General features: G+C 39.4%; 2 protein-coding genes across 7 annotated transcripts in view; one reads left to right on the forward strand and one right to left on the reverse strand.

Annotated features, from left to right (window-relative positions):
• LOC146317276 (uncharacterized) lies at window positions 1-10,015 on the forward strand. Its single transcript, XM_084731848.1, has 5 exons — window positions 1-1,255; window positions 2,488-2,947; window positions 4,623-4,703; window positions 5,122-5,202; window positions 5,369-10,015. The coding sequence occupies exons 1-5, from the start codon at window positions 1,232-1,234 to the stop codon at window positions 6,286-6,288; spliced, it is 1,566 nt and encodes a 521-aa protein (XP_084587974.1). The 5' UTR covers window positions 1-1,231; the 3' UTR covers window positions 6,289-10,015.
• Window positions 2,486-26,957, reverse strand: part of saga (S-antigen; retina and pineal gland (arrestin) a) — a 27,651-nt gene continuing 3,179 nt past the window's right edge. For 2 of the 6 annotated variants that reach the window (XM_084731852.1, XM_084731850.1), the window contains exons 3-13: window positions 25,887-25,947; window positions 24,825-24,869; window positions 23,684-23,883; window positions 22,812-22,871; window positions 22,658-22,725; window positions 22,335-22,470; window positions 21,256-21,340; window positions 21,026-21,098; window positions 19,755-19,892; window positions 19,576-19,653; window positions 11,132-12,436 (exon numbers count right to left, since the gene is read on the reverse strand). In XM_084731852.1, coding sequence (XP_084587978.1) covers window positions 12,313-12,436; window positions 19,576-19,653; window positions 19,755-19,892; window positions 21,026-21,098; window positions 21,256-21,340; window positions 22,335-22,470; window positions 22,658-22,725; window positions 22,812-22,871; window positions 23,684-23,883; window positions 24,825-24,869; window positions 25,887-25,947 — 1,068 coding nt within the window. In that variant the 3' untranslated portion in view covers window positions 11,132-12,312. Of the gene's footprint in view, window positions 2,623-4,601; window positions 4,738-11,131; window positions 12,437-16,321; window positions 16,332-16,550; window positions 16,604-17,315; window positions 17,331-19,575; window positions 19,654-19,754; window positions 19,893-21,025; window positions 21,099-21,255; window positions 21,341-22,334; window positions 22,471-22,657; window positions 22,726-22,811; window positions 22,872-23,683; window positions 23,884-24,824; window positions 24,870-25,886; window positions 25,948-26,957 lie in introns of those variants that run through there. The other 4 variants (XM_084731854.1, XM_084731851.1, XR_014771631.1 and 1 more) reach the window with 4 other exon arrangements.

A 26,957-nucleotide genomic window follows, 5' to 3' on the forward strand; every position in this document is an offset into this window, starting at 1 on the left:
ATTACATTGTTTTTTTTGTTTTTTTTGCCTTTTACACAACATCCCAACTTTTTTGAAATGGGGTTTGTAGTTCGACTACTAGATTAAGTACTAAGTATTTGCAGTAGCTGGGTGGTAGTTTAACTACATCTAAATCTCTGCAGCTTTTGTAGTAGCTAACTACTTTTAATTGTCATTTAATGACAATCACCTGCTTTTTGATGGAAATCACCAAGATATCTGTGATTGAACGCTATGAGCTTCCCAAGAAATTCAAAATTCTCCTGATTTCACGTAAACATACGAAGGGTCCCTATCCTCTTATTAACATAGATCCTCTGGCTGCTTAAGTGAGGACTGGCGTGCCCTTGTCCCTAAATCAAACACACCTGCACTTTACTCTGTGTCAATTCAGTTGTACCTGTAATCCGCCAGAGAATAGACCCAAACAAATTTACAGTTTCCTCCTGATTGTTCAATAAAAAGCAGCTGAGCAGCTGTTTTTGGAAACAACTGAACCTTTTTCAACATGAAACTATATATTTGTGAGGTGTTTTTAAAGATTTAGACAGTATTAAGAGACAGACTAAGTGTTGGTTTGAGTTTTCTTATGGGATTTGTTGATAAAGAGTAAAACGTCATCAGCCAAATCCTTTTAAGTGGAGTTCAGTATTGGTTTTATTGTTTTTTTTGCTTGTTTGTTTGATTTGTTTTCTTTTGGTTCATTTGCTGCTTCAGGAGCTTTTTTGCCTGAAAAGTAGAAAATTCTGCAGGGAAAAAATACTGGAAATCTACTGAAAATAAATCACTATTTTAAAAATATTTGATTGACAGTATTGGCAAAAAAAATCTTGGACTTTTCAATCGAAACTGGTCACATCTGTAACAGACAGAATATTCCAGAGATTGCAGAGCGATGATGAATACAAAAAGTGGAAAAGTGGGGAAGTTGTTGAAAAAGGAGGGTGGAGAACGATGGAGAGATAATCGGAAAGGCGTCTCTTCTTTCTGCTCTGAATATATTTTTGCAGTTTCATGGTGAAGGAGGTCACGTCACAGGCAGAAGGCCCAGTTCTTCTTCAGCAGGACAAAGACGACGTGCCTCCCCTCCCTCCCCTCCATCCTCAGCCTTTGTCTGCGGGCCCAGGCAGGTGAGACGAAGCCTGAAAGAAGTTTTGTCTTGGGCGAGGTTTATAAATGCATCAAAGCCTCCTCGATCCTGCTCATCTGAACACAAATCCTTCTCCAGAAGATGCTGCACAACTCGAACGGAGCGGTGAGTCCCCCCAAAACGCCTCCAGGGATTTTATTTCTTAAGAGTGCAAGAAATTCATGATGACTGGAATATTTTTTCAATATATATATATTCAGGTTTAAATGTTTTCTGAAAAAGTTCAAACTAAATTTAGAAAACAAATTCAACACAGTGTTTTGGAAAAATTCCCATAAAAATGTAGATGCAAGAATTTTCTGGCTCTTAAAAATATTTAAGTATTTAAATTCTTATATTTTTTTGTCTTAGTCTTGAGTTTATCAACAACCAGATGAAGTACAGTTTGGAAAATTTATCGATATATTTAATACTTTAGTGAATGATGTGTTGGCTGTCTCTGTGCATTTCTTGAGTTTTTATCTGCCTTCAAAAGCCAAATCCTTCTCCAGCGTTACCTCAGCACAAAGATATAAAGTGAACAAAGATGAAAGGCTGAAGGTTTTGGAGGGTTGAAACTTGAAGGTTAGCTGTGGCAATGGATGAAATCAGTAAAATAATGTCGGCATGGCTTTTGGTGTACTGTCCTCTCTGTGTTTTATCTCCAAGTGGGATAAAGTGCAGTATTTTCATGCCTGCAGAAAGTTCATCACTACATGTACATGAAGATGAAAGTTGCAAATGCAGTTAAGATCCAAATCAATTTATATCAAAAATGTTTCCTGGGATGAGTGTCAGTGTGCTGCAATAAGAAGATTTTGGCTGTAGAAGAACTGATTTCAGAAAATGCCTGTCGCAAATGATTTATGCTGGCATCAGGCTGAAAGTGAAAGTCAGTTTTAACTTGTCCCTGTACAAACTGATTTATTTACATTAAACATGACAAATAACAGCTAAGACTTAAGTTAATTGTCATGTTTAATGCAGGGATGCAAGTCTAAGGTGATGTCTTTAAACATCTTATTTTGTCTACAACCCAAAGATATTCAGTTTAGGCTGCCATTTAAAGATTAATTCATTATCAAAATAGTTTAATAGTTTAATTCTTTTTTACTACTTTCCCGGTCAGGTAAGTGAATTGCCAGATTTACTTTACCACATGGCATTTCACTTGCCCTGGGCAAGAAGGCAATCCTTATTTTTGAGCCCTAAAATGGAAACCTTTAGAGTTTTTGAAAGAGGAAAATTCAAACAGACTGAAACACTGAACTGAATGACATGTAAAGATGCAGATGTTTTTCATGTGTAATTATCTTACCACCTTCCTTTGGGCTCCCACCGCCCTGTTCTTCCTCCAGATGTTGTCCAGAGTCCTGGGCCTCCTTGTCCTCTCCTCCCTCAGCTCAGCCATGCTGCTACTGAACAACGGCAGCAAGGACCCCAGCGAAGAGTTCGGCTCCACTCTGGACCCCAACACCTACCACTTCTTAGACCTAATAAAGGGGGAGACAATTGAGACGTCTCAGTCATCGGAGAATTTTCCCCACTGGCCATCCGCTGCCCGCAGTGGCCACATGCCGATGCACCCCACTGGTCAACCGTGGCCACCCAGCGGCAACATGACTGACGACCGTCTCCGCATGATGGTGCCCTCCCCCCCGGGGATCCCCCCACCACCATCTGATATGGATATCTGTGACATGATAATGAATGCACCGGTTCCGCCACCTGTTGACCAGATTCCTTTTTTCTGCCTCTGTTCACACTGTAAGGGCACCATAGGGCCCAAAGGAGACCGTGGGGACCGGGGCCCTCCAGGTATGTAGAATCACTTCAAATGACTTGTTTGAGTTGAGCTGACAGCAGCTGTAAAGGATTCCTACTGTGATCAGAGCCAAGTAACAGGTGGACAGAAACTGAAAGTGAAGCACCCACTCCTGAAATTAATGCAAGTGAAAGTGCAATAACTGCACTTTAAATACGCAATATGTTTTTGTAGAAATATTAAATCTTATGTTTTCTGTTAAAGGACAAATTACCTTGATGATAACCTTGTCAAGCAAAGTTTGTCATAGATCATTAAACTTGTTTTAAGGTAACCAGACTAGATTTCTCTTAGTAAAGTATTCAGTAGGCTTGGACCTGTCAGACATTTCACCAGCATATTTGGTATTATGGCGGTATTTGTGTGAAACTTATGTAAAATGGCTCAACTCAACTGTACTCCACTGTGCTGTAGTGCTCCTTAAAAATAGCCGGAGCTGATCGTCACAGTGACACTATTCCCACAGCTGGGAAACAACATGCATACAGGAGCTCTGCTTTGGGCTTGAGAAGCTGCACTGACAAACACAAACCTGAGCTGTATATTTACTGCCAGACCTAGGGATGTCACAAGAACCGATACTTTGATGCCTAGTCGATGCCAAAATTTTGAAAATGTGACATATTCATCTTTTTACAGTACTGTAGGGATGCAATGTAGGTATGCAATTCTTCTGGACATGACAGGGGCAGAATAAACCCTTACAAATGCTGTAGTCTGCAGTTCAATGCCAGAGGAAGGAGAACAATGCCAACCAGCACTGAACAACAACTGCATGTGTAAGAAAGCAACATGTGCAGCTGCGGCAGCAGCAGCTCAACTTCGACGTTTCCAAAAGAAAAAAGTAGTGATGCATAAATGAATGAGTTAACCCACAGGGTGGGAGGGCTCGGATCAACTTTCTTGAAAATACGACAGGTTATGATGGGCGGGTCAAGCGACAAAGCAGAGGTTGGAATATTAAGGACTTCCAGAAAGACTGCAAGCAACAGTCCTCCTTCTACTTGCATCCAGTATGCCCTGTCAGCTCAGCTCATCAGCGCTCAAAGCACCACAAAATAGGTTAAATCTCGTCCTTTTTCTACACTTTGCAGCCAAACACCAGGTAAAAATAAAGTATAGACCTACAGATGTGAACTACTATTCTGTTAAAATTAAGTGAGGGAGAGAAAATGAGAGAGAAATGGCAACTGACTTCACATCTGAGCAGAAATCACTTTAGCATTACTGTCCAGACACTGCAACATATTCTCCGAACAGACAGCAGCGTGTAAAGAACAAGGTGCACAGACTTCGGATAGAGACAAATTAAGTGCTGTTCAGTGAGCTAAAATGTTAAATACAAAATCTGAAGCCCCAAGAGGCTCAAACACAAGGTTCAAGATACACAAATAACCGAGAAGAGCTGAACTGAGAAAAAGAAATGCTGTTTATGAGTGATGAATCATGTTATTGGAATTAAGTTTTTATTTTTCTAACTAGTTTTGCCATTCGTGTTAATGTTTGTTAAATTAGATCAGTTCACATTGGGGGAATTAAAGGAGGTCATGACAAATAAAAGTTTAAGAACCACTGGTCTTTGCAGGAAAGTGAGGACTGTACTAGAAACAGCAAAAATCAGTGAAGCAAGTTTTTGTAAAAACTGACCTGACTATAATCTTTGATTAGGTGCACCTGGGAGTCCTGGGAGAAGAGGAATGATGGGATTCCCAGGTCGGCCAGGATTCACAGGCTCTCAAGGGCTGAAGGGTGAGTTAAACTTAAAGAACTCTCCATCACTGCACTGGTAATGACAACAAACATTATTCCAGGGGTGATGGGGAGGACAGAATAACAAGGGCACCTCAATCAATGTCCATTAAAGCTGTTAAAAGTTGTTTTTAACTGGTTATGAAACAGTCTCAATTTATTAGCATATTTACATTTTTTAATGTCAACCTGCCCAGGGATACACAGTTGAAAATATATCAGTAACACTAACCATTTTTCATTTTGTCTCATTTTTCCAAAAATAGATCCATCCTCAAATGGATTTTGAAAACAGGCCAACAGACTTAAATAATCTTTACTTTTCACTCAAAAAAACATGAATTTTGTCTGTCTTAATGCAGGTGACCTCATCTCGCTTTTCATTTTTTGTATTAATTTCTGTCTTTCTGTGTTACAGGTCAGAAGGGAGACATGGGGGAGAAAGGACAGCCTGGAAGTGCTGGTTTCACCGGGACAAAGGGCGAGCGAGGCTTTAAAGGTCTGCTGAGATTCTTGCAAAGAATTAAAGCAAAACAACCATATTTTTCATTATTAATTTTTAAATATCTGATAGTGGGGTCATTCAACATAAAGTCAGGTGAAGATGTGATGGGATTCCAGCTTTACTATTTGTAATGCAAATATTCTTGATGTGTATTTTCCAGGAGAAAAAGGGGACAGAGGAATGGGAGGGCCCCCAGGTGCACAGGGGCCCCAGGGAGAAACCGGCACATGCCCGGCTTCCTGTGAGAGTGTCCAGGGTCCACCAGGTCCACAAGGCACCACTGGACCAGCTGGAGCCCGTGGCCTGCCTGGGGTCAAGGGATCTATGGGACCCAAAGGTTCTATGGGCCAGAAGGGTGACATGGGTAGAACTGGTGACCCCGGAGTGAATGGCCAGAAGGGTGATCAAGGTGAGCAGGGGGTTTGTGAGTGCACAGATGGGGCAGACGGCAATGATGGGAGCAAAGGAGAGATGGGGGATCAAGGACAAAAAGGTGACACTGGTGCAGCAGGTGCAAAGGGCGACATGGGGCAAAAAGGCGACATGGGTAACATGGGTCTCATGGGGCCGCCTGGCCCCTGCACCCCGGCTATCCAATCGGCATTCTCTGCATGTATCAACGAGTCATATCCTAAGGAAAACTTGCCTGTTCCTTTCCCACACGTCATTACCAACAAGCAGGGGCACTTTGACCCTGCCATGGGCATGTACACAGCCCCCGTCAATGGCACCTACGTCTTCTCCTTCAACCTGGCAGTAGCCAAAAAGATTCTCAAGGTTGGCATATTCCAAAACTACTACCCTATAGTCAAAAACACAGAAGGAACTGACAGGTCTACCACCTGCAAGACTATCGTCCTCCACCTCACCATGGGAGACCAAGTGTGGCTACAAGTTAAGGACTCTGTGACCAATGGCATGTACACCGACAGTGAGAGCACCAGCACATTCTCTGGGTATCTGTTGTACCCTGACTCCTGCCAAATGCCCATGGGCCGATATCACGTGCAACCAAAAACTAATCAAATGGAATACAGCTGGGATGGTCCTGCAGGCCACACCACACCCGCTCAACCATAGTATACCCCAGTCATACATTCGCAAAGCTATAGACGAAGCATTCTCCCCTCGAATCAAACACTCAGTGTATTTATAACTGCAACTTTTAAAGGTGGGGTATTCCAGAAAAGCAAAATTGTCCATCTTTGAAGGTGAGTTTTCTGTCAAAGAAGTTGCTGTGGTGCTTTTCAAGTTGTGTAGCTGGTTCCCCTCATTGTTGGTATCTAATGAAATAGTATTTTTCAAAAAACGAAAACGAAACAAAACAAAGAAACAAAAAAAAAAATCTGAACTGCCCTCTATTCATGGACGGGATCTGGGCCGAGAACTTTCTCCTTGTCAAATCCTGTTTTAATGGCCATGCTAGTGACCAATGATTTGAGCTACACAGCTCGTTTTGGGCACAATAACCTGACAACTTTCAGATCAATTGCTGTGAAATCTGGCCCAGACATTCACGTTCCCTCCAGGATGAGTTGTTATGACTCTGGCAGTCCTACAACTTTTCATGTAGCATCATCATTGGGTCAGCATTTAAGGTTTTTTAGATTTTCATCTTACTTTCTTGTCTTGTGTGTGTGTTTGTTTTTTTGCACTGTGCGTGTTAATAAACATAAATACCCTGATGTATTGGTGTTCTGGAAACCAAACAACATCTTGGAGAAACTATAAGATAAGGTATAAGATGGCAGGCATTAAATTAAGAAAATGTGATGTAGAAATTGAGCAGAAAAATACCCCCCCTTTAAATGTGGAGATAAATTCACTCTTGATTGTGATTCAACTCACTGAAATATGAAAATGCATGTAGAGTCGTATGTGCCAGCTTGACAAATGCATCTGATCATGCACTTGATCCACTTAATAAATGGATAGATCAGTGAACTGGAGACTTTTCAGTCATCTGTAGATTGTTGGATTTGCTTTAATGGTAAATGTTTTAAAAGCACTTTGCATCCTCAGAGTAAATTTATTTTTCTTTGCGATCAGCTTGCTTCAGCGTAGTTTTAGAGCCTTTATCATTTTGCCTTTTCACATGTTGATAATGCATTGAGTTTGATGCTTGAGAAAAAATGAATTATATTAAAATTGCAACCAAAGCGGCTGCTTCGATCATGACTCCTCCGACGTTTTATTTTAGTCATTTTATTTCAGACAAAAGCGACAGTGTCTGAAGAAGAGACGGACAAACATTACAGCAGATTCAAACAACCGCCAGCATTCTCACCAGATATTTTTGTATCATAACAGAAAAGACACATCTCACACAGAAATATCTACTTCCTGTTGTTTCTTGTGTGGATGGAAGGAAGAGCAGGAAATCTAAATCTAATCTAAAGTATTCTGTTTACTATTTTGGACTTAAGCTATTAAAGCTGTAAGTTAGCTCTGCTAGAAACAGCTTTACAGTCCAAAGAGACCAAAGAAATACTTGAAAACAGTCCTTACTATCAAAAACTATTACTTGGAAGAAAGGGTTTTACCCTAATTACCCATTAACTATGGACATTTATTCTGAATCTAAGTTACAGCTCTATGCTGTTTGAAGCTTGTATTCATTCAGCCTCACTGCACTCTGATGTAAAGTTGTTTGCAGCGGATCAGTTACCTGGATAATCTCTTCAGTGCTGGTCTTCAGTACAATGTTTTTGACCTCTCTGGCAGCCAACATGGCTCACTTGTTTGCCACATCCATGCCAGACTTGATAAATTATGTGTCAGAATCAGCGTTATTGCAGGCTGATTAGATGTCTGGTGACGACACCAGCCTGAAACCAGCATGAGGGCAGCTAACCGCAGCTTCACCCTAAACTGGTCTGAGGCTGCAGTATCAAGCCAAATCTGTCACATTTCAGGCTCACATTAAATCATTTTCTTGTACTGACACTCACCTATACTAGCCAAAACTATAACACAAAGGGAAAGTTTGTTTTTTCAACCTGGTCTAAATGACTAATGTGGCCAAGAATTTTTTATTTTGGTCCAGTATTGAGTGAGAACACTGCAGCCATCAGCTGTGAAACTAAGCTACAATGCAGTCCTTATGGGCAACAAATTACACTCACTAGAAGTGAGTGTTTTGTATCACTGACAAGGTCAGATTGTTATTGTGTCTGTGTGTCTATTATGGAAAAAAATCCCTACAAAAATAGACCATTTGGTTAAAGAGTATGATGTGTTTTAAAGAGTAAGATACGTTATGTTTAACCACAAACAGCTGATTTATTGCTCTGAACTAAACTTACCAGAATGTCTGTGCAGAAATAACATCTTTATTCAAACTCAACAGAGACAAATAAAAGACACATCAAAAATGTCTTGGCTTGTGGTTCCACTGTTCTAACAATCACAAACTCAGGTTTGGTTGAAAAGAAACCCTTTATTAACCATGTTAGATGTGAAAATATTGGCAGAGAAACAAGACGGAGTTCGGATATCAGACAAGCAGTGGGAACAAACAGCATGCAGAGCCAGAATATTCTCATATCGGCTTCAATGAATGAGTTCATTTCAACCAAACAACCAGACTGACGGATGAATGTTGGAACAGTGGAAAAACAAACCAAGGCAATTCAGCAAATTTAGTTTTGGTTGAGTTTCACTTTATGATGATAAAATCACAAATTTTGTAAAGGGAATCTGGCGAGAGCAATAAATCATCTGTTTCTGGTTAAACAAAAAGGCTGTTACTCTTCAACAAGAAGCTCTCTCTCTGTACTGATATTTTCCATAATATTGATAGATAATTGTAGCTTGTAGCTCAGTTTTGCTGCAGCAGTCTCCCTCCGTACTGGACCAACTTCAAAAACTGTTCTCCCCTTTACTCACTCAAACACAAAACAAAACCAAACTAAGAGTGAGATTACCATTACAAGCACACAAATTCAACAAACAGAACAGTAACAGGGCAAATAGAACCCTTAAAGTTTAATTTACATTTTCACATTTTTCTAAGTTTCACAGAACGGTTTTCTAATCATTTGTCTTGTTGAGGCAGAGGTTTGATGCAGTTTGACCAGTGAAGGAACAGGTGAGCAGGTATGGAGGGACGCTGTGAAGGAACAAGATGATGGAGAAACCAAGAAGACTCAAGACGAGGTATTAAGCCATGCCCAGGTAGGGTCCTGTCAGGCTGATTAGAGAGCCAATGGGTGCAATGTGTTAATATGATGTCATCGAAGTTTAGCTAGGTCCAAATTCTTTGTATTTAAGTGTCTTGAAAGTCACAAACTTCAAGACACAAATAAATCTCCATCTTAAACAGTCGTCCAGTTTACATTTGGGGACAAACATGAATAACTGAGGCAGTGGAGCGTGAGTATTTAACCTGCTTCAAATAAAAAAATAACTTTTTTTAGACATCAAGGCAGATAAATGAACAATACTGCACAATGAACAAAAGTAATTATTTTATTTATCTGTCCTAATTTTAACAAAAAAGTTGAAGTCACATGACTTGTTGTGATGATGATGTGTAAAGTGGGTTTTAGCATAATAAAACATACCACATATCTAAAACATAAAAACACCTGGATTTGCATGGCAACAATTATTTATAAAACGGAATTTCTGAACAAGAGATTGAACGATACAGATGGTGATCACATTCTGAAGAAACATAAGAGGAGTGAAACATCTTCAGTCCTTGCTGAGAAGTTTATGTTGTGGTGTCACACATCTGTTTGTGCCTCAGTTTGCCGTGTCTGCATTGTGGTTTTTGTCTGAAATTAAAAATAATTTCCTAAGGCTCGTGTCTGACGGTTTCTTCAACGGCTTTTTGCATAACTCCAACTATATTATTCTGGGCCCGACTCCTTTTAAGGTACCAACATTCCTAAACATAAAGAAAAGAATCAAAGTCAGATCTTATTCTGTATTTTTGTGAGGAACCAAACAAACAATTAATTGATCCGAATGACAAGTACTGTGTATGTGTGTGTGTGTTTTTAAAATTAATCTGCTTTCAAGGATTTATGTCCTAAATAGAAACCAGTATGCTTCTAGCTGAGAGACGCAGACAGGAACATTCCTGGTTTGGGTCTTTTGATCGAGTTTAAAATATCAATACAGCAGCTCTCAAAATGTCCTCGGAATCTTGTTAACATCAAGTTTTTTATGAGCTATCAGCTGTCAAGATGTCTGCCATCTCTCTAAATGGGACGCTGCATGTGGTACTCAATGCACCAAAAAATACATTTGAAAAATTCAACAGCAACAAGCCATCTTCTTCTATTATACTGGAGAGAAGTCAGACATCTTTACAGCTGATATCTCCAGAACTGCAACCCACAACCAGAACAGTGTAGATGGATAAATAGCACTATAGGCCAGAAGAAAATTGTTCCTTTAAAGTTGGACTATACTCACAAATGGATGCATTCACAGACAGCTGTGGACACCAATAACAGGTTTTACTTTCTCAAGGTTCTTGGAGGTTCCACACATGCACAATGGATCGGCATCTGTAGTGTCCACATGGACAAGTCCACGCAGTCAGGCTGTACTCGACTTTCCGGCGCACACTGTGATGTGCTAGACAGCACATCTGCTTCCATCTCAGGTAGTGTTTTGGTTTGTGGTGAGTTTACAGCCTGTCATGTTGTTGCACTGCTTTGTGTACAACGATGCAGCTAAAACACAAGAGCTGAAAGGTCTGACTGCATCAGTGTCCAACTGATGTCTTTCAAAGGGCCGTCGATTGCACAGTCACAAAAAACTGGGTACCCCAATGTCTGCACAGAGCCTACACGCACACTATCCGACGACAAAACATATATGCTGCGAAACCCAGAGGACTTTCACACAAAGTATAATACAGTTTTACAATTAGCATTATGCAAAGGAAGAGCAGCTAATGCACAAATGGATCAATCAGCTTTTATTGTTATTGAGTTCAAACTGCACAGTTGCAGAGCAACACATCGCTCTAAATGCCACATTAAGTTTAGCCCTCTACATAAAATGTTGCTACAGTAAATCTGAACTTGTCAGCAAAAGTTTTACAGTGAGCAGATAAATAACAACTCTGATGATTTCCCCCAGAGCATAGCTGACCCAGCTGGAAACTCAGCTGCCTGAGCTGAAGTAATTAAAGCAAGCTCAACTAATTAACATTTTATTCTGTCAGATCATGACATCTGTCACAATACTCCACTTGTTCTGATTGTAGAAAATGAGAATTTGAGTAGTGATGTTGTTACTTCAGATCTAAAAATGTAGTGAGAGTCAACAGTTAGCTGTGTCACTGAAAAAGCACAAAAATATTCTCACAAGTTACTTTACAAGGATTCATCACTTTATCTATTGAAGGACCATGTCAGTGGGTTTGCATGCTAGTGAGCAAACGCTGTGTGTGAGAGCATGTGCAGTCCTTGCCAAAATCAATAGATTTTGGGCTGCAGACATACAGACACAGACACGATCAAATAACAGAATCATCTGAGCTTTAAGGCTCCATTAACAGTTGACAGAAATATTTAAATGCATCTTGTAGTTCAGAATCCACTGGGAATAAACATCAACTCTGCAGCTCAACGTGGTCTCTGGCCTCTTTCAGCTCACGGTTTTGGTTCCACAGCTGCATCCAGACTGTATGTTTGAGGTTTGAGTCCTCCCAGCTCTCACCAGCTCTGCTGTCTAAAGCTGTAGGAAGATGTTTCCAAAGACTAGCTGGTGAAGAAAGTGGACCATCTTGAAACTAAAGAAACAAACATTTTTCTGAGCAGTTGGTGGAGACCATCACATAGCTAAAAGGAGTCTTAAATTCATCGGGTGGATGGGATGGTCATGTTGTTGTGTGTCTGTTGGATGTGTAAACAGCTGTCTAAAAAAAATAAAAGATATGCAGCTGGTATATGAGGGTTGCCATTTTGTTTTGGAGCATTTCTGCCCCTTCTTAGTGTACTTGATGAGGAATTTAAATGATGCTGAAACATGCAAAATCACCGACATGATCCTTAAATTAAGTCTCAACATTTTCTAGCACAAACTCTGACTCAAACTCCCAGCTGTCTTTGTTCCAGTCACTCCGGCTGACTCTCTCCTCTATTTCTCTTTGGGTGCCATGTCGTCACCACCCGACACGTTTCCATCTTCGTCCTCGTCATCCCTCATGCCCTTCAGGTAGGAGCGCTTGAACTCCTGGAACTCCATCTCCTCCTCCACCTCACTACAGACAAGACACACAATAGCAGTGTTGACAAAAACTGATTCTGTCAGCAGCTGACAGAGGCACAGTGGAGGGATCTATCACATGTAGGTGAACTCAGAGTGTCTGGTAAAGCTGGAAACAGACTTAACTGCAGTTAACTGCATTATTTTACCACTTTTGGTCAGTTTTCCTTATATGTTTTTTCTACTCTTAACTTCAAATTTGCAGCTTAACATTCTGCCATGTGCTGCAGGAAATACCATCTGCAGTAGGGAATCTTGAAAAATGGGAATACAGAATTGACAAACACTGTTCTGGAACCAGCAAGTCATCTGACACAGAGTTGGGTGACCTCGCATCATTTCATGTGCATCATCTCTGCTCAACTTTAACCTGAGCAGAGGTCTACTAATTCAGAACAACTGAAAACCTGTTTGGGTGTTCACTTTTTATGTCTTTTCCTTTAAACTGTTCTAGTTCTGTGATTTAAAAAAAAATCTCTCTAAATGTCAACAAGAAAAAAGAAATCACTGTTGCCTTTAGACAGATCAGAGGAAATCACATTCCCATTTCAATCAATGGCTCAACTGTTGAAATTGTGGAGAGTTGTACTGTAGATTTCTTCTCTTGTGAACTGTTTTATCACAGTGCCACTGAGAGTGTCTTGACAAGAATTGGGTATTGTTTGGGTTTTATCCAAAACTGATGCTAAAACAATACTTTTAAAGGAGCACTGGTGCCTAAACAGCACCTGAATGATACTTTTTTAAAAGGGAAGCACAAAATAACAGTAAATGATATGAAAAAACATTTCACATCAACAGCATTTCATTGCTAATGGGCAAAAGTAAAACTGCACACAAAAACTGACCCGGGATTTACACCAGGCGCGCCTGCGCTGCGGAACAGCTGCGCCGCGGTTTTGCTCCGTCATGCACACGACTTCAATTTACACCAGCAGCGTTTCAGAAGCGTTTCAGCAGCGGAGCGTTTTGCCCATCTGATTATGTTTACTTGCTCTGATTTTGTTGATTAAGTCCTCTTGCCTTACTCTTTGTGCTTCTACCATGGATAAGCAGGCTACGTAGTCACATTGTTTATTTTCTGTCTGTCTTTATGATTGCGAGTCTGCCGGGGTCTTTTATTTTGAAAATCAACCGGATTCTCCCGTTTTCCGTGCCTGACTTCCTGCCCGTTCGACCAGCTCTGTGCCAACTGACACGCCATCCGTCTAAAACAGACTTGCTGTGTATCCTCTGCGGAGCGGAGCGCTTCTGGGACGCTGCTAAGACACACCACGGCGCTTCTGGTGTAAATTACAGCATTGACTAGAACGGGTTCTATCTTTCTGTGTGCCGCGGCGCAGCCGCGCCTGGTGTAAATGCGGGGTGATATCACAGTTTAGTTTCTCATTAAGCATCCACAAAGACTTGAGTGAAAATAAATGTTCATAACTATTAGACATCTGGGTTCAAAAACAGCTGATTTGTGTCAGATCGCATTTGATAGACAGCTGTCCCAACATGGAAGCTAAGTCCTGCTGTGGACACAGGCAGCAACAAAATGTATTTTAGCACCTAAACAAAGGACCACCTAAAAAATAATCAATATCTGTTTAATCTGCACGCTGTTTTCAGAAAATGTCTGCTGCTTCACTTTGTCATTAGACAGCATTTTACAACAGGGAACTGAAGCTGCCGTCTCTGCTCTCTTTACAACAAGTCTACACAGGACACAGGAGATGTAGGAGTTTGTGTTTTATTTTTTGACTTTCAGTGCTTTAAAAGTTTTGTTCCAGCAACTCCTGAGTCATGTGTGGTAAAATGGAGTTTTGTGGCTGCGAAGAGCACAGACAGCGGCTTCAGTTCATCCTCAGTAAAGACTGCTTAACAGTAAATTAAAGCTGGAAAAATGTCCTACATGTAGTGCACACTTAAACCGACACTGACTTGGGCAGCAGGTTAAATCTGTTCTGTGTTCTGTTTGTGTTAAAGGAGTGTATAACGTTGCTGAGTTGGCTCAGACTCAGAGATCAGTTGCAGCAGAGAAGAGACGTTTTATTGCATCCTAATAACAGCATCCAGGGTTTGGTCGGCCAGCAGGGCATTCGTGTTTGAAGTGGAAATTCTGAAGAATGGTTCACTCAGACACTGAAGAAGAGTTCAGGAGTCCCAGATGACTTACACAGGAGTATTTAATGAAGCTCAATCGAGGAGAATTCGGATTAGCAATACACTGAGAATATTGTGACTGCCAACCCAATTCTGAAGGTTACTTCTCAAGTGAAGGTATTTAACTGTCCTGTGACATTCCCTGGATGAGAGGGGCTGCAGTCTGACAGTGCTGCACCCTCACCACCTTCTAACACCTCATCTCTGTACTACATCAACTCCTTCACTTGCCACTGAAAGTCATCACCTAACTATAAATGTAACAAATGGGTCATAATGTGCTGCTTGTACAGACGACCTACATGACTGTTTTTCTGATGAAGATGAGTTGTGTTCTCACTTCTTCAGTGTACAAAATGTTACCGGAGCAACAAATCGTACACCACCCGTCTCAGTAACACTTTCTTTCCACAGGCAGTCAGGCTTCTGAACAGCTGACACACCCACACCTCACACTGTTGTGTTATTGTATATTGTATGTCATACATATATATGATGCATAAACATTTTGTGTAGCCTATATAGTCTATGTAGGTCTGTAGTGTGGGTCCTTTGTGTTAAGGCAGAGAAGAATGTCACTGTCTCTCTAACACACATGACGATAAACTTGAACTTAACCCAGTGAAACTGAAAAAAATGTAAGAGAAAAAGGGAGCACAAAAGCAGAAGCAGAGGAAGAAAGCTGATACTGCTGATGAAGACACTGGGGTATAAACAGGAGCTAATAGAGGAATGATGGCCTGAATAAAAGCTGATGAAGTGATAAAAGATCCTAGAATATGAGCTCGTCTCTGGAACAAAAGCAGCGACAGACAGAACATTCACACCAAATTGACACACCAGTGTTTGTTATCACACACAACAAGCAGACCTGTTCTCTGATCTCACTCCACAGTGACTCAGTCCTAATTATTCATTCTTTACACAGGGCTGTACTGCACAGCCGGATTGAGTTAGCAGGGTATGTTGAGTCTAAAGTCAAGAGTTTTCAGTGTCACAAAGATGTCTCTCTTTTAACGTGGCTGGATCACCACGGTAAGTGATGCAGAACTCATAACCTGGTTGGGAGCAGGTCATGTTCTGAGTTTCAGATGAAACTGGCTGTGAAACCTTCACACTTTAACTAATTATTCTCCTGATGTTGTCTTTCATGAGTGACATGAGGACAATAAGGATGCAAAGTTGCTAACCCTAACCCTGATTTGCTGTCAGGTCTGGTTTGCACTGCTGATACTGCAGTTCAGAAAACAATCCTTCTTATCAAGGAAAATATTAAAGTGATTTCTCTTTCATTATGGGACGGTGTCAGACCAACAGTATCATGGATAAATCTGCTGCATCACGTTTAATGTGCAGTTGTCACATTAGACGTAAACAGCAGCAATTTTCTGACAGCATTCCTCTCTTCTCAGTTGTAGCAACAGTGTTGTGGGCGGCTCGATTGTGGAAGGCAAAATCAAACAACACACCATCAAACCTTTTTTATGTCACTGCGCACTGAGCCTGAAGAAGAAAGTCTGGATTAACAAAGCAAGTTGATAACCACCGTCGTGATACTCATTATCTGTGATCGGGGTTTTAGGTTTTGTTGGGTCAGCTCATGCAAAAAAATCCTGGCTTTGTTGAGCTTCCTTCATAGTACAGACCCTGAGGACTGATGCTTCTTTCACAACCGAACAAGATCAGAAAACATTCAAATTCTTTCATTTATTTTTCTTGAACGTCACCTTACCTCTCTTTCACTGTTGGTAGCAATGAAGAAAAACAGGAAAAAAACAGAAGGTTTAAATTCAATTTGTTGGTTGGGCAACTTTCTTTCACCTATTGTTTATGTATGTGAATAAATGCATCTGTTATATAGTTATTTTGGAGTAAAGGTGCTTTTGGAGAAGCAACATGTTTTGCTACAGATGTATACAGCTGCAATAAAACACACAAAGGAGTCAAGTGTGTTTCCTTACCTGCATCAGGTTTAGGATGCATCAGTTTAAAGGGAACTTCCAGGCCGACCTCACTGCAACAAAAACCAAACAAATGTTTCTCACTGCAAACCTGTTGATGAATTAATGCACAATAAATGATGCAACAATCATGTAAACAAACTGTTCATATTAGAGTTCATGTTGAAAAATATACAACATCCTGAAAGGAAAGACTATATTAAAAGCTATATAAACATCTATCTATCTATACAAATAGTATATATATTATGATCATATGTAAAGGTATCATCTAGACCTGCTCTGTATCATTTGGTGCTTTATAAATAAAATTTACTTGACTATATCATCATTTCAGACTTGGAGAAAGAGAGACACTGAAAAACAAGATGTCTCAACATCTAGTCAGGTGCAACACCTTTATGTATGATGACTTGATTGTGTGGAGTTAAAAATATAATTTACACTAACCTTTATTTCAAAACAATGTTAATGTTTAAAATACTAAAGTAGACTTGTGGAAGCTATGTTTTTCTTTTTAATCACTTTAGTATTAAAGACCACTCAGAGGTATTTCTTATTCCTGCCTCTGAGAAAATACTGAAAACTACTTATTGCCTCCTGTCATTCTTCACAAAAGTAATGAAATGACACGGATTGTGTGTGTGTGTGTGTGTGTGTGTGTGTGTGTGTGTGTGTGTGTGTGTGTGTGTGTGCGTGCGTACGTGTGTATAAACTAAACAGAGTAACTACAATTAATGAAAACACACATAAAGACCAACCCACCTTGATCCCATCATCCTGTGAGCGTGGCAGAGGCAAAGATGAAATAGAAATTTAAAAATGATGTTAAATATTTTGATGAACACAGATCAACACACCGACAGCAAATATTTGAAATACGGCAAAAGTCAGAAGGCGATGAGCTCGAAGTCCACCCAAAATAAGAAGTCTACAAAATTAGTTTTTTTTAACCACTTGGGGGCAGCAGAGACACGTCACATGAAAACAACATCTCAGTTAAGTTCAACCTGTTAGCAAACATTTGCTTATTTCCACATCCAGCAGTTAAAGAGCAACATGATAATTCATTTGGAGTCATGTTTGTGTCACCTGACGAATCTAAGTCCAACATTTACTCTCTGTCAGATCCATTTCTAATGTCTCTCATCTCCTGAGGGAAATATCTGTCCACCTAAATGCTCCACTGTGTTCACTACTTAACCTCTAACTGTGTCTGTCTGCTGTTTGCTGCTGAGCAGGTACTTGGGAGGCTATGAGAACGCTGAGAATCAACCAAAACAATAAAGTTGTGGACCAGAAAGAAACAATGAGCGGGAAAATCACTATAAAGCTCCATCCAGCTGAGGAGAGCTGCAGATTCGGCTGATAATTCTCTGCTGGTTCATCACGACCAGACATTCAAAACAGTGCAAAACATCACAACCAAGACTTCACTGGATCCATTTCAATGGTTTGCCATGGCAACAGCAGATGTTACAGTCAGTAGCTCCTTCAAACCTCACTACTGTTTCTGTTTTAATCTGTTATATTTATCGGCTTTATTGCCGTCACCCATGAGAGAATGTATTTGTAGGCACTGGAGTTATGAAATGCGAGGTGGGAGCCAGGAAGAGAGCCGGGATAACTGAACCAGCTTGGACTTGAGGCTGTTCCTGACTAACGTTGAGTCAGGAAAATCAAACAGTCGCAATTGGGACTCAGTCTGGACAAACAACAAGAAACCAGAAACTGTTGTGTAGAAATGGACAAATGATACTGAAGCTCTGCAGCTTGTTTCACTCACGTGAAGCACACTGTTTCAATACATTGTGCCAGAGCTTGTGTTGAACAAAGAACGTCACATGACTGATGACATTTGAAGCTTCAAACGTCACTGATGTTTCAGAAAGCACTTCATTCAGTTTGAGAGTTTTGAAAATTTAAGAGCTGAACTTTGTGGTTCCCACATTAATGGGAAAAGAAGAGAGGAGAATAACTGAGAAATGCGGCAATGTCAAATTTAAGAGACATAATCATAAATATGAGAACATTTTGTTATGATACCAGGTGATAATGTTAAAAAAGTAAGAGGCTAATTTAGTGACTATCACTCTCCAATCACAACACATTGTAACTCCTATGAGATCTCACCAAAGTATCAAACATTAAATTTAAAAACATGAAACTACACCGGTGCATTTATGTTTGGTGTCATACAAAGTATTTTATGTCTAGGCATTTTGAACAGCATGCTATTATTGTGCAACATGTTGAACAATAACATCTATATTTAATGCAGCTTGGAATAAAACTAGGCCTGCAGATTTAATAACATGCCTCCTGGACTTTTATTGCACAAATGTGAGACTAAAACTACTCATATCAGCGAGGTGACGTGGTGCTTCAGTCCCAGTCTTCAAGGGCTGATTTAACTTCTGCAGACCAGCAGATGTCACTGTGTTTGCTGAGTTTGAATCCTCAAAGCTTTGAACCTTTTTTGCAACAAATGGACATAAAGCCACTAAGATTCATGAGGCTTAATCTGTTCATGGCTGCTGTTCTGTCACATCTTACAGAGACCTGCTCCACCACAACATCCCAGATCAAGCAGTCAACAAGTGGACCATGTTCTGAGCTGACAAGATGCATGACTCTGGCAGGATGAGGGGAGGATGACTGTGTTTACATCAGTGATACCTCGTGCTCAAATGCAGTCAAGTTGACAGACGATGTTTCCCAGATGTGGGGATTTTGATGTTTAGATGTCGTCCATATTATCAACACAAAATTATTTCCTGGTTGTGTAGATGTACATGTAAATAAATAACTATATAATACTTTATTCTATTTTATCCTATTTGATTAAGTATCTTATATATTATTATTACATATGTTATATGTGTGTAGCATGAAGGGAGTACAAGTTTCATTTTGCATTTTGTGAAAATCTGTGTTGTAAAATGACACATAAATTCCCTTGATACCTTAAGGACTGTTAACACACAGCGACAGAAACACGGACAGACACACAGATGCTACTGACCCTCCAACAATGAGCTTCACCATGATTCTGTATGAAACCATGATCCCCATAACTTCCTTCAGCACACCTTCCTTGATACTGAAAGAGAAGAAAAAGATGATTTAAATCAGCCAATCTAATAACAACACATGAATCTCACATTTTTAACAGGCCGGCCGTGTCTCAGATTGTCTGCTCACATGCTTGACGATGCCAGGTTGGTGTCCTCATGCTTCAGTTTGCCGTCCAATGCGATGCCCCGCCTCTCCCTGTTGTTGGCCAGCACAGGCAGCAGCTTGTAAACTTTCTGCAGCGTCGCTCCAGGTGATACAGAATCCCTGAGACATAAACACACAGACACACGTGAAATACTAGTAAAATACAGCAATCAAGAGGTCTACCAACAATCCCAGCAATGGATAATGACTTAAGATAAATTCAGTAGTTTTACTGTAGAGCCTCCAAATGTGAAACGCCCTCCCAGCTCACTGTGACGCCTTGAAAATCAAATAATTCTGAATTTTAAAACTGCAAAGATGGTTTAAGATTTTGGGAAGCAAGATTAGAAAGCGCAATAGAAATATTTGATGAAAAGCAAAACCACAAATTTTATTCAGATTAATTTCCTTTAGTGTAATATTATGACTGGTATATTTTTAAAGGGCAGGAACACAAAATAAAATAGACAAATTAACACAGGAGGCTTCTGTAGTTTCATAGGTTTCTCCATATACCTTTTATATAGCTGTGACTATGACTGTACAAATGTTAAAAAGGTACATAAATTCAATGTTTTCATGACTTCCTTGTTTTTGAATGTACAATTAGTTTAATACATTTCATAACCTAATTTTCAAAAGTAAGAAAGGATGATTTATGTGGGAAAATTCAGATTCATGATTAGAGCTTTTGCAATTAACAGTCTCAAACTGATGGTAGAATATTTGCTTTGATTTGTTTTGCAGGAAAAAAAATGTCAAACAATACTTTATCATGGGAAAGTTTAACTTCAGAATCAATATATTCTTCATCTTGCAAAAAAATACAAGACTAAAAAAAAATCAAGCTGTAGTGTTGAAAATAATGACCCTGCAAGATCCCCAGAGAAAACTCTATGACTTCTAACAAACTGTCTTTGAATGTCAGACTGAAGTCTTTTAGAAGTCAAAGTCTTCTAGTGTATAGTAGCATTAGTGGTGTTTGGACAAATGCTGTAATACTGAGGGACAGGATGATTTAACTCTTTTTATCAAGCTGATTTTCCAGGATGTGTAAAAGAATGAGAGAGAAAAAGTAATAGTGTGACAGTGATTTGTAGCAGGCTCACAAAATCTCTCCCTGAGTTTAGACCAATAAGACCAATAAGTAACGAGTATTAATTAACACGTTACACTTGAACCACCTGATACTGTAATTCCAGTGACTGTGTGTTCTGTGAACTGACAGAATAAAATCTGTGAAAATTACATACCCAGTTTCCTCGATGGCCACACATTTCACATAGTTGTCATTGGAGTACAACACCACATTGGCGACCTGATCCACTGAGGAGGACAAGAGGAGACATGAAGAAACTACAGCAGGTCTGATTTTATTTAACACACGTCAAACCCTTACATATTCTACAGGCTTCATACTAATGTGGTACATCTCCGTACTACAGTGTGAGCACGTCTGAAGTAAAGAATCTGTCATGTTTACCAGAGATGATGATGTTCTTGATGTTTTTGTTGGAGTTGTTTGTGACGTTGACGTGCACTTTGATGGTCTCACCATGGTAGTAGATCTGGAAACAAAGTCCAACATCAGAAAGGTAACTGTCAACACATTATTTTTGCATACTACTTAAAATGAATGGGCTAATTTTACAAACATTTAGTTAATGAGTTGATCAAAATCTGCCTTAAAATGGAGAAAAAAAAAAACAAAAAAAAAAACTCATGTTCAGAGTTACAAAAGTTTTTATCAAATTAATAATAATAATATAAGATTAAACTTATGAAGTTTTCCATCATATCAAAACAAGAACTTTGACTTGAGATGCAGGTATGATGAGTTATATGAGCATAATGTGCACTAACCATGAAGAACTTGATCAACTGAGACTTTTGACTTTGGATGCTGCAGCTTAGGGCTGCAGAATTAATCACAATTGCATCAAAATAGCAATGTGGCCAAATGCAATATCCAAATTGCAGAGCCAGAACCAAATCGCAATTTTTTGAAAAAGGAAAAATGTGTGAGAAAACAGCATTATAATGAAGTAGTGTAGTGCTGCACGGCCTAAACATCTTGTTCTCTGTACAGACCTAAATAAATAACATCATCATGCATTTAATAGCCTTTTTTCAGTGTATATGAAAACTGTAATGCAAAACTGATCACTTCCACTAATCACACTGCATATTGCAATTTCAATTAAAAATAACCCCAATATGACTTTTTTTTTTTTTTTTACCAAATCGTGCAGCTCTACTGCAGCAGATTTTGAAACTACATTTACTAACATATGGTCGCGTGCCTCCACCAACCAGTAGAGGTGCAGTTTATATCCATGTATTCAGTGTTAATTCTTGAGTTAGGGTCAAAAATGTGTTTTGTGAGGTCACAGTGGCCTTTGACCAGCAAATCTAATCAGTCTGAAGTTTGAAGAAATTACATCCAATCTCGAGACATGACATTCTTGGGACGGACGATCCAAAACATAATGATTGGCCACAGCTTTTCCTGGTTCAGTCTTGAGTGTTTGTGAAACTGAAGACAAATGTGAGGCAACCCACCTCTTTGTCCAGACTGGCCTTGACATGCAGCGGTTTATCTGACATGACAAAGTCCCTGGTGGTTTCAACGGAGGGCGCCGCTCCCTCACCTTCTGGAGCGTACTGGACCTTCCTGAGCATCAGCGCCACCGAGCTCCTGTTGGACAAAGTAGTAGAATTAATAAAATAAATAATAAAAAAAACAGACTGTATCTTATTTTCTTGTAGTGACTTGGTGATATTTCGGTGCTATGATAAATGGATCTGGAAGGGTGTTGCAGGCTTCCTTCTGTTTTAAGATGACTGATGCAACCCTCCAGCTGTGGACAGATTAGCAGACTCACCGTTTGCGTACTTTAGCATCCTGGCTCTCAGCGCTGAACGCTTTGATCTCAAACTCCACGGCACATTGCTACAGAGGAAGAAAGAAGAGGCGTCACCATCCTGTGATGTTTTCACTTCATCAGTGCCAGTTTGATTCCTCGGTCAGGATCTTACCTTGCCGACATCATGAGGCGCTGGCTGAAGAGCCACTGAGCAAGGCAGGTTGTCAGGAAACTGAGAAGATCAAAACACCAATCAATAAATCAGCCACAACTTATGCAATGCATTGTGTGTCATTTTCCATCCCCATCTCACTGATCTTGTGTAAGGTTAAAATGCCAAAACATTTGTTTTTATAAAGTGTTGTAACAATAACGTCACACATAAATAAACTTTGGAAATATAAGAGCAAGTTCTGTTGAAAGGTTTGGTATTGCTAAAAAACTTCCATGGACGTAACAGTCAAACTATACTGTCACACTGACATAAATCAATGTTCTTAACTTAATATTTCACCAAGGCATTTTAGTCATATCTGAATATTCCTCAAGATTCATTGTTTATTATTATATGTTATTTGAATCGTGGCAATATGAAATAAATAGTGTTTTGGAGTAAAACTTAAACACACATTAAAGAAACCAAACTACAAATGATTAAATCATTATCTGATGAATTGAGTTTTACTAAATCGATCCAGTATTTTCTTTTGCAGAAATGGACTCTGAGTCAAACCCAGTTTAATATTACATACTAAATACTTGCTACATAATGAACTGTCCCTATTCAATTAAAGGCAAAAGCCCCCCCCCCCCGCCACTGGAGATGAAAGGATTTTTAACTGACAGTGAAACATTCCTCTGCTGACAGTTGATTAGTTTCACTGAAGTAAATGTAAGACAGTAACCTGTATTTTAAGTATTTCACTGAGTTGTTTCTTCTTTCCAAAGATATTTTGGATTTATTCTGGCACTTCAGCTGTTATAAAAGCACATTCATGCAGCCTGTGAGCCTCTAATCAGACTGATTTTTTCGGCACATCTCACCTCAAAGAAGAACGGGTAGGCATTGTCACCCAGCTTGCGCATCAGTTTGGCCTGTATCTTGGTGTGGATACCCTTCTCACGGTCCTGCAGAGGCGGGTACACCTGGCGGGTCGACAGGTACAGCTCTCTGCGGAAGGCGATTCCCATCACATCCATGTCATCTCTGCCGTACCGAAAGGTGCAGGCCAGGGTGACGAACACTGGAGGGCAGAAGAAAGACGCTGTCACAGTCATCGGGTGTCCCTCAAAAACTCAAGTCCTTCTCTGTCCAGGGATCAATAAGTAGAACTCAAACACAGAACTTAAAATAGATATAAGCTGGACTCATTTGAATTTGGAACAGTTTATCATCTATAAATCTATCAGCTAATTAGAGATGCAACGATTAATTGATTATTAAATTAATTGGCAACCATTTTAATAATCAATAATAACCAATAATCAATCAATTTAAGTCATTTTTTAAAGAAAAATGTCTAAATTCTCTTACTATCTTTGAGTTGTGGACAAAACAAGAAATCTGAGGTCATCATCTTGGACTATGAGAAAGACAAATTGACATTTTCCACCATTTTCTGACATTTTATAGGCAAACAACTATTTGAAACAATAACTGACTATTTAATCAGCTATGACAATACTTTGTTCCTTGCAGCCAGAATGATTTCTACTTCAAACTGTCGAGCTTCGAGTCTATGTAAAGCAATAATAAATATGAGTTTAATACTCAGGCAGATAAATTTGAATGATTTGAAAAAAATGCCAGGTAGAGCTTTGTTACTACACGCAAAGAATATTTTAATTTGGTGGAACAATGCAGCAATAAAAAATATTCAGACTGAACATCATGTGGAACAGAAAATATATATCTGGTCAGAAAAATACTGGGCCTCAAATATATCTCAAACCTTAATTTTGACAGAGAGAGAGTAAAAATGTGGGACTGGAATGACAGATTTTCAGCAGAAAACAGCGTCATAGACAGAAGTGATGAGAGCTGCTGTGGGAGCAGACAGGTGTGAGGATGAAAACCAGTCCTACACAGACACACAGGTGAGCTGTGGAGTCCCTCAAAAACACAGAAGTGTATCCTGAGCCTGTATCTAATACTGCTAAATGAAAAGTGTGTTTGGGTACTGACCTTTTCTCCCCTGAAGAGCCTCAGGATCAATGATGATGACGCCATCTAGCGGTAAAAAAAGGTGAAAGCTCTTCATTCAATAAAAAATGAACTTTTTACTTCAACCCTCTTGGTAACAACAATGATCGCAATATGACCGACAACTAATTATCTCTGAAGTTGTTTTGTAATTTTTAAGCTTAGTTCACATTGTGCTGCACATTATAAATCTGTTTAGCAGCCTGGTTCCATGGATGAGAATGTCAGTTTCTGATGTGAGTACAAGGAGGTGAATTTCTTTTTCATTATTCAAAACTTTTTTGTCTACGTCATCTGGCTGGAGTCCAACATGACATTACACAGAAAACTTCACTGAAAATTCATTTCTAAATCAACAGCATCATGAAAAACATCACTTTGTTAAAGACATTTCAAAGAAAAAGGGACATTTAGAATTATTTAAACAGATAGTAATTTTTTTTTTAGGTGTCTAAAATACATTACGCTGTTGACTCTGTCCACAGCAGTACATTGCTTAGCTTCCTACACTGGTACTCCTGCTGCTTCTCCAAACTGCTGGTTTGTTGACTGCAATCTACTGTAAGTAATACACTGAATAAGTATCTCATACAACCACACTTCAAAAACCCAAACAATCCCTTTAAACACATCATGAGTTATCATTTTGGTATTGGACTAACTTTTAAAAACTTGTGTTCAGTCCAAAGGTCACAAAATTTGTTAGATTGAGCAGAGTTTGAAAGAAAATTGAGATTTTGTAATGGTGATTTTATCCAACTCCCCCACAGAACATGTTTCTGACCACAAGCTTGGCAACCACAATCATCAGATCTGCACTGAATGAAATGAACAGATTTGGTGAAATTATGTGTTGGCCGACACTGACAGGCCCACAGTGAATATAAATAATAAAACCACACTGGTTTAATGCTTAGGAAGCAGATAAAAGGCTCCACCTCCAGATATAACCTGGAGGCCCTCACACTGCATCAGACATGTGACTGCTGGTTCACTGTCTGAGTGGTGGATGTTTGTTGATGTTTCTTTTTTGATCAAACTCACCCACTGGGTCCACAGAGTCAACACGGTCGACAAAGTCTCTTTTCCCCATGTAGACTCCAACCTGAAGCAGGAGAAAAACAAAATGTCACACTGATGATGTTTTGCATCATGACCTTTCTGGGCCCTTCACAATTTTGTATAGGGGCTGCACAATTTGTTAAAAAAAAAGTCATACTTCAATGAAGATATGCAATAAGATTAATGGAAATGATCAGTTTTACATTACAATTTTCATGTTCAATGAAAAAAAAAATCATGACGATGTGATATTTATGACATCTGAACCAAACAGACATGTTTCCTTTCATATGGAGAACAAAATTTTTAAGCCAGATCACCCCTGCAGCACCACAGTATTTCATTATGATGATCTCAGACATTTTTCCTTTTGGTTCTGTACTTGGCCATATTGCCATGTTTTTTGCAGCTGCGATTAATTGTGTAGTCCTAGTTTATACAAAAGACAACATTAAAAATTAAAATTAAATTAAAAATTTACTGAACCATCATGTTAGGATATTACCTTATTCTATAATGCCTTACAGCTGCTCTGATCTGCAGCAGAATCAGCAGCTCTCTGAGATTTTCTCTAGATTTTTCAGTCATTATTTTTCAGTAAAAACATATTCTGTTAACTATAAACTGAGCTGAACACAAGACTTCAAAAATAGAAAAATAAATGAAGCCATCCTACTTTTGCTCATTTGTACGCCACAATATTTCAAGGTTATGTCGATTTCATTAAAGTCTTTGACAGAGGTGTAAATGAAGGAGTTTGGTCAATTAAAGATCTATGGTTTGATATTTGGTTACTACACACTGACACAGAAGTCACCTGTTATCTGACAGAAAGCTGTGAGTCACACATGAGGCTCACTTCAGCTCACGTTGTCGTGACTTTGTGTCGACCTCGTGAGGATCAGTCAGACGAGCAGCTGAGCTGCTTTACTGAATTAAGTGCAGTGAGATGGAAAATTTCACTAAAAGACCGACGTTCACTGATCTCCTGTATGATGTCATTATCCCTTTTACTATTCAACTAATATGAGCGATAACTATTTCAAAAACAAT

This window comes from Lutjanus erythropterus, chromosome 12 (assembly GCF_056507025.1).
Source record: "Lutjanus erythropterus isolate fLutEry1 chromosome 12, fLutEry1.hap2, whole genome shotgun sequence".
Taxonomy (NCBI): domain Eukaryota; kingdom Metazoa; phylum Chordata; class Actinopteri; order Lutjaniformes; family Lutjanidae; genus Lutjanus; species Lutjanus erythropterus.

Bases quoted from the DNA above. Each gene is read 5' to 3' on its own strand.
- LOC146317276 (XM_084731848.1), top strand. From the start codon at position 1,232: ATGCTGCACAACTCGAACGGAGCG. The intron at 4,704-5,121 runs GTGAGTTAAACT...TCTGTGTTACAG, and splicing joins AGGCTCTCAAGGGCTGAAGG to GTCAGAAGGGAGACATGGGG. The intron at 5,203-5,368 runs GTCTGCTGAGAT...TGTATTTTCCAG, and splicing joins GGGCGAGCGAGGCTTTAAAG to GAGAAAAAGGGGACAGAGGA.